The 7,347-nt window shown below is 41.7% G+C and overlaps 1 protein-coding gene and 1 long non-coding RNA gene across 3 annotated transcripts; one reads left to right on the top strand and one right to left on the bottom strand.

Annotated features, from left to right (window-relative positions):
* Positions 1-601: 601 nt before the first annotated feature.
* USP50 (ubiquitin specific peptidase 50) lies at positions 602-5,563 on the bottom strand. Of its 2 annotated transcripts, none has more exons than XM_051796651.1 (7): positions 5,308-5,563; positions 4,550-4,748; positions 3,964-4,159; positions 3,178-3,366; positions 2,546-2,688; positions 1,494-1,623; positions 602-876 (listed from the first exon to the last, which is right to left on the bottom strand). In XM_051796651.1, the coding sequence occupies exons 2-7, from the start codon at positions 4,735-4,737 to the stop codon at positions 712-714; spliced, it is 1,011 nt and encodes a 336-aa protein (XP_051652611.1). In that variant the 5' UTR covers positions 4,738-4,748; positions 5,308-5,563; the 3' UTR covers positions 602-711. The 2 variants fall into 2 exon arrangements, with proteins under 2 accessions (XP_051652611.1, XP_051652612.1); XM_051796652.1 differs by having other exon boundaries at positions 4,550-4,745.
* On the top strand, positions 5,529-7,183 carry LOC127475164 (uncharacterized). The gene is made up of 3 exons (XR_007906116.1): positions 5,529-5,639; positions 6,181-6,254; positions 6,825-7,183. It is a non-coding gene; the product is annotated as an uncharacterized LOC127475164 (long non-coding RNA).
* Positions 7,184-7,347: the final 164 nt, after the last annotated feature.

Below are 7,347 nucleotides of genomic sequence, written 5' to 3'. Positions count from 1 at the left end.
TATTTTGCATAGAACTGATTAGTTTAGAAACTTACTTGAGTTGTATTTTATGTGTTTCTCTGCTGTGGATTTGGGTTAATTTTCCCTTGCTGATTAGGTTGGCATTCAGAAACCTGGCATCATGCATTTTGAGCTTTTACCTGTTTGTGGGTGTCCTGCTGATGGAATTAAGACCAGAATTGATTGTTTTCCAGAAGCCTACAAGCTGCAAAAAAGTTTGCAGTGCTAGAGGAACAAAAATGACATTACTAGAATAATGTCTTTTTCTTTCTTATATATTACTGGTCACTTCATCCTCTGCTCTCTTCTGAAACACACCCTCCATGCACTGGTTCTGTGCTTCCGCCTCGGCATCCTACTGTCAGTTCCTGAAAGGCAGCTTAAAACAACATAATATTCTTAACCAGCAGAAAACCAGGAAATTTCAGGTAAGTCCATCTGTATGCTCAACATTTGTGTTCTTTTGAGGGATGCAAGAGGGTTGTCATGGAAAACAACCATCAGACCTTGTGCAAATGGAGCAGACTCACGTTCCTGTGCAGGCTCAGGGGCTGTAACTGTTCTCTCTAGGAATTACTTCTTGAAAGACCACAACAGATAATCAGTAATGCAAATGCTGTAGTTTATTGATGAAATAGGACTTGGCTAATGCTGCTGATGAATTCTAGTTGCTGCCCTACTCACTGTTGGTCTTCAAGGGCCAGCAGATTCTCAACAGCCTTGGCAGGTGTAGAAGAGGAGGTAAGCTGTGTCAGTCTGCACTGCAGAATCTGAGATCTTGGTGACCTGGACATCATCAAAGCTGTACCAGTGTTTGGTGGTTGAGTGCTTGCAGAATGCTGTGTAGTGGCCATAATCTATATCACCAGCATGGTTCTGTAACAAACAACACAGTCTGTTAAAACCAGAGTCTCGCTCTGTCTCCTCACAGGCAAACCAAGGAATTGCCCATCATTTTTTTTGTTTGCACTTGGAAAAGTTGGGAGAGAGGGTTATAGCCCCCACTGGCCTACAGCAAGGAATGTTAATTCAAGTTAATGCTTTAAAACAGAGCAAATGGATTATTATTATGCTTCTCTATTTTGCAATTTTACATTTGCAACCCAACTATTAGCCCTGATTTTGGTCACTATAAGAGGGCCCCATTTGCTGTGAGCAATGGAAAAAAAGAGACCATCTAGTCCTTATTTATAAACAGGATTCATGCAGGATCAGCCTGTGAGTTTATTCTGAGGAGGCTCCAACCAGGCATTATGTGTCAGGAGTGCATGCTTTTAAACTGGGGATGTTGGGGAAGAAGGACAAATGACGACTTCTCTCGTCTTGGTTTACACACTGTTATTGGATTATGTCCATGGCAGGTAAAAAAAAAAGTATACAAAAAGCCATACATTAAAATATAAATCAGTATACATAAAGTCCAAACTAACACATGCATCATCTGTTCCATGAGAGAGAGCATTCCAAGTAAAAGCAGGAAAGGCAAAGCTTACCACTACAGCACACAAGCTGTACACTGCATTGTAGAAAAACGTGGAGCTGTAGGGAGAGAGATCCAGATTCTGTAATGGATAGTCGACAGTGGTTGAGAGTTTCCTTCTGTGCTTGTCCTGCCAGGCAAACCTGAAATGAAATTTTGAATGATTTTAAATAACCCTCGACTTACTTTTGCATTGTAGTGGTTGCTTAACTGACTTTCCTAGGGGAAGGGAAAACCATCAACTGACAACACAGCGTTTGAAAGAGAAAGATCTCTATTAAACTTGTGTTTTACAGTATACTGACAGAAAGTGCACTAAACCCACAAGAGATGTCCAGCATTGCTCTCACTGTGACCTAAACATTTTGGACTGGACTGCACTGCCATTGTCAGCCCTTCTCTCATGCCAGGCTCCATCCCTCTTCCCTCTGTAACTATCAGTACAAACTGCACTTTTAAACATTTACAAATGTGGCCAAGGGCTGCAGCTGGGGACCACAGGTTCTTTGAGCACATTGAGAAAAGCAGATGTTGAATGGAAAATTAAATCATGACTTCAGATAACATAGTTCTGGGAAGCCAAATCATCCCAGAGTAGTTTTCTCTATAGGTGGAAAGTTGTTTAGAAAAAAATCCTTAAGAGTAAATTCAGCATCTGGCCACATGTAGCTAGTGAGGTCTGCTAATCCAGGAGCTCTTACACTGATGCACCTCTCTGTTTAGTATCCTCAGTTGTTTAGGCCTGATTGAGTTAAGGGATAAAACCAAAGCATAGTGTCTCAGCTGCAGTAATGACAAGAAAAACACTGTGTCAGTCCTGCACTTAGAACCGAAATTACAAGCTCTCCCACTGACCACAGGAACTCTTGATTCCCAGGGATGTCTGACTATGAGCTGCTGCACTAATTGTATTTCTGTTACTGCCCATTTAGCTTTCAGGTATCAAAAGTACTAAAAACACTGGTGTGCAGTGATTTTTTTCCTTCTGTGCAAATGCAAGTGACTGTCCTTCACATCTCACAAATCGCAGGAACTGGCCATGTCCTACCCCATTTTAGACTGTACCTCTTTAGGTGAAAAATAATGATCTGTGGTGCCCTGGTTATGGTGGCCTTTACTGTGGCATCTTGGTTTGTTCCACACCAGTAGCAGTGGATTTGGTTATTCCGAGTCAGTGTGTCTGGCTGAAAGAAGCAGTCAAGACACTCCTGTCAAAGGAAAAAAATAAAATCAAAACCACTTGATCAGACTGATCTCCCTCCACCCCTGAAGATCCTAAGCAAAGTAAGAGATGAATTTGCCATACTTCAGAGCTCTCTTCTTAATTGGAGGTGTGATGCAGCAAGGCTGTCATTACAAATACACTTAAAAGACAAAGCAGCCAACATTGGCTTCCTTTCTTCCCCAAGTGAGTAAATACTTGAGTGAAAGAAACCCTCATGGTTGCTATTTAGCAATCCTGATGTCCCTCATCCCCTGCAACTCACAAGCATTGCTCTTGTAACCCTACCAGCCTCTGTAGTCCTGAGACCAGTGAAGAAACAGCAGTTCTCTAAGGACCAGATCCAAGACTATCCATTAGCTCCCAGGAAACGCAAAGTAACTAAAACCCTGCATCTTTTCAATAACATTCACTAGTCTAAGCCACCTCTTCCCATATGAAGCAGAACCCAGCAGGAATGCATTGGCAGTTGTACCTGCAGAGAGCACACTCTCCTAGAAGGGATGGGCAGGGAAAGGACAGTGAAGCTCTCAGGTCTGTCAGTGATGGTGTTGCATTTCAGACATGTGATACCATAGTTGAGCTGTCCCTCAAATAACTGTGTTATAATGGATGTGCCACTGCCACTCCCTCTTGCTTCTGCACCAGCTCTGCGTCGGCTTGACTATACAGAAGAAAAAAAATTAAAATGTAGATAAGCAACTGTTTAAGTGCCTTCACTGGGTTTTAATGGTTGCTGCCACTGCCTGGGTAGGTCAGTTGTTAGTCTTGTCATAGAACTTGGCTCTAAAATCTTCTTGATGTTTCATACAAGCAGAGTAAGCTTAATTCCTTTCTTCACAGAGAAATTTAACAAAAATATAATAATCTGGACACTTGACAGGATTTGACTGCTTAAAAAGCTCTTTATCAGTGGATCTGAAGAGGAGAAAGACGTGAGGCCATGCGTATGTGAAGATCTCAGGCAGATGAGAAAGTAGAACATTGAGCGTGGAAGGAGCAAGGAGAGAGAGAGGTTAGGACAATGAAGCTACAGACAGCATTGTCATTTAAATTGGGGATGCAATTTGATGCAGCATTAGATGAGAAGCAAATTAATAATTGTGTGTAAATGGGTCTGAAACAAAGGTAGAAAAGAGCAATTACTAGTGGCCCCATCATGGAGTTCAGAAGGGAGGACAGACAATTATTACATGGAATGCTAAATCATGAGATGCAGAGGGAATTGCTACAGTCTCCAAAACACCACAGCTGGACTCACCTCCTTGAAAGCCTCGTGGAGATCATCCAGCACACAGATCAGAAACTCCTGCGCATCATGCTGAGTCCTCCTGCTAAATGTTGGGTATTGCTTCCCAAAGACTGAATGAAAAGCCTCAGGGGAAACATAGTCAAACTCTCCAAGCCACATATCGGACATCAAACAGCCAAAGGCAGTTGCAGACTCTCCAATCTCCCTTGGAAAAAATACACATAAGTTTCAGGTAGAGTATGAAAAAACAGTGTCTCTGCCTTCAAACAGAAAGAAACTTAGAAAACATGTGCAGGTACAGCACAGCTCTGACAGCCTGTCATCGGGTTTGAGGGACTCTGCGGATCCCAGGAAGTAGTAGGGATCATGGTCAAGGCAGCAGTGACTGTAACAGGTATTACCATCAAAATGACAAAAGAAGTGTAATGCTGAAGGTACCCAGCAAGGAAAAAACCCAGGGTCTCAAAGGACAAGGAAACCAGCTTGTGGTATTTGACTGTAACTGCTGGTAGCTGGAGCCTCACACATTCTCATGGCAACATGGATCCTTTGGGAGAAAAACAGCCGTGCCAAGGCAAGAAACAAACCAACTCACGTGCGCAGGGCTGTGTTCCACCTCCCCGAGAGGAAATACTCCACCAGCTGGGGCAGGCTGCACAGGCACTGCAAAACCGCGTTCATGTAGCACGTGTTCTCCAGGTTCTGCAGGCCAGTGAGCCCTGGGTGACGGCTGCTCGTGTCCTCCATCTCTTCCTTGTGGGAATACTTCCATTTCCAAGCCATCCTTCCACCTACTAGGAAAAAAAAAAACCCCACAGCAGTGGAAATCTAAAATGCTACAGTGTTTTTTGTGTTATGCTCTTTAAAATGCCTCTTCAGGAGGCATTTCTTGCTGTTTCAGGATCTTTATAAACTACACAGACGTTTACTTTTCATTGGGCTAATACAGTGGTGAAGACTCTCCATCTGCCACACTAGGCTCTTCCCAAGATGGTAAGATACATCATTAAGAGGTATTATTTAAATACCTGAGGTTTTAGAGCTATTCCTAAAATTCCATTCAGTCTTTGACTTCATATCCAATTACTCAAAATAGCTACCTTAAGCATTTCACCCTAAAGAATGCATATTATATTTCATTTATTCTGAGGTGTGGTACTTAATATATTTTCTAAAACCATAGGTTGCAGTCCAGATGCTACTAATAACAGGCTGTTCTTTAGATTTTTGCTATGCTACTTATGTTAAGAAAATTCTAGTAGGTTTTTTTCTTGCTGCATGAAACTGTCCCCCATCCCCAGTCAGGCAATAGAGAACCTGAACACAAACACTACACCACGCAGAGGTGCTCACCAATGTTGCTGTTCTTGAATTTTTAGAGGCTGATACTCTATTTTGAGGCAGGGCAGAGAACTTAGAAACCACAGCAATCTCTGTAGAACAAGCCAAGCAATGCTTTGGGTGTTGTGTCCTCCTGTGTTCCATCCTGTCACCTGAGCTATTCCTGCCCCATTCCCTTTGTGATGTCACTTGGTTACGTTGGTCCTCAGGCAGGGGAACGTGCCTGGCCCAACCTGCCTCTATCTCCTCCTTATGTGCCACCCAGAACAGAAAACCTTGGGAGGAGAGGGGCACCCACCCCTTGCACTGAGCAGGGAGCTTCAGCCTGACCCACCTTTATCCATGTCTGCTCATATGCTCTGGTGGAAGGGCAGTGATGATAGTGTTGACCATAAAAACATTCAACTACCTCAAAACATCACGCTTAATTAGTCTATTTGTGTTATGAAGATTTTCCTGGGGAAAAGTAAAAAAAAGGGTAGTGGCAGAGAAGCAGCTTTTATTTAGCTAAGACAGTGTAGTTAATGTCTGAATGCCATACACAGAAGAGCAGCAGGTTTTCCCTATTTAACATACAATTAGGGAAGTAACAAGTATTCTCAGAAGAGGCCCAGGAAACCATTTTTAAAAATCCCTAATTATTTTACTTGTTAAACTTCAAGCAAAGGATGTCTCCCAGCACTCTTGGGACAGCTGTCACTGCTGTTAATCCCCCAAACTGGTTACCTGCAAACTGAGATACAAAAGCAACACCCCCACACAAACTACTGAAAATCTGGTCTACATTTTTGTAAATAGAACTGGATATGCTTATTCCTACTTTTTGTGGAATCTGAATCAAGACTTTCACTATTTTAATGTAACACGATACACAAATTCACATAGGTGCTACCTACTGCAAGTTCTGGGGCTGAGAATTAACTTACATTACTTTCACCACAAAATGCATTACTTGCAAGGTAAAGTGTTAATTGTAAAAAGAAATATTAAATTATCAGTATTTTTTTAAGAAGCATTGTTACATGTAAAAAAATGCAATTTTTTTTTAACTGATCTTTTGGGAACATTCCATATGAACTGTTACTACCAGTTTTCCAGTTGTAGTCTAGTCTTTTCCCCTCTCCAAAGTCCTGCAGTGTTAAGTGTTATGGCATTAAGTGAGATGCAAACACAAAGAATTAAAGTGTAGGAAACCACTGTCACAGGCTTAAAAAACAAACCTCTCCTTTTCCAAATCACACAGCTGCTGAGCAGCAGCTAGAAAACCAGCTCCCTCAGGAGCTGTGTATTTTGTCACAACATATTTGGGATTGGTTTTCTCTGAAATGTTTCAGCATCTAAATAATGCAAGAAAGCAGTCAACAATGCTGAATTGGGTGGATTAAATAATTAAATTATGTAGCTTACTTACTTCCCTGTGTGAGAAATACTCTTTAAATACCCTTGTAATAGGAAGGTCACTGAAGCATTTCAGATTTGCATTAAAAAATAGAGAAGGTGTGAATTATATTCCTGTATTTAAAAACCAGGTTCTAAGAAGATACGCTAATACTTTGTTCTTGGATATTATCAGAAGTTCCAGTGCTGCTTCTACTTTCCTTCTCTCTGGTAATCTGAAGGAAATTAAAATGCTAAAGGTTTCAACAGAGAAGTGACACTTGATGTTCCAAAACAAATTAAATTTCGTGCTCCTACAGCCCAACACCAGCAGGATGTGGCACTATCCAAACAGTGTCAGGCTACTTCTTCAGACCAACTTGTTTTTTTCTTTGCCACCACACTTTTCCAATGCCTTCCCTGAAGGACACTTGACATTTCTTATTTTTTTCTGCTAGTGTGGAGCAGATCACTTCTGAAAGTTATACATTTCTCCACCCCTCAATTTAGACAAACGCTTCTCATTGTAATTCCAGCTGTAAGTCAAACAGAGTTAAGCCAGTGCTTGTGCCAGTGAGATGGACAGAAATATGAACAGTGTTAACTACTCCAAGGCTTACAGGAATTTCCCAACCATGTTTTTTCCTTCTGATTTTGAAAAAGCTTCAGGTCTGA

This window comes from Manacus candei, unplaced genomic scaffold, assembly GCF_025592945.1.
Source record: "Manacus candei isolate 608988 ecotype Guabito, Panama unplaced genomic scaffold, ASM2559294v1 h1tg000046l, whole genome shotgun sequence".
NCBI classification, from domain to species: Eukaryota; Metazoa; Chordata; class Aves; order Passeriformes; family Pipridae; genus Manacus; species Manacus candei.
Note: the sequence above shows the minus strand (reverse complement) of the source record. Positions and strands in the feature narration are given on the sequence as shown.

Excerpts from the sequence above, each read along its gene's own strand:
- USP50 (XM_051796651.1), bottom strand. The coding sequence starts at position 4,737 with ATGGCTTGGAAATGGAAGTATTCCCACAAGGAAGAGATGGAGGACACG. Across the intron at positions 4,160-4,549 it reads TGGAACACAGCCCTGCGCAC|GGAGATTGGAGAGTCTGCAA; the intron begins GTGAGTTGGTTT and ends ATTTTTTCCAAG. Across the intron at positions 1,624-2,545 it reads ATTATTTTTCACCTAAAGAG|GTTTGCCTGGCAGGACAAGC; the intron begins GTACAGTCTAAA and ends ATTTCATTTCAG.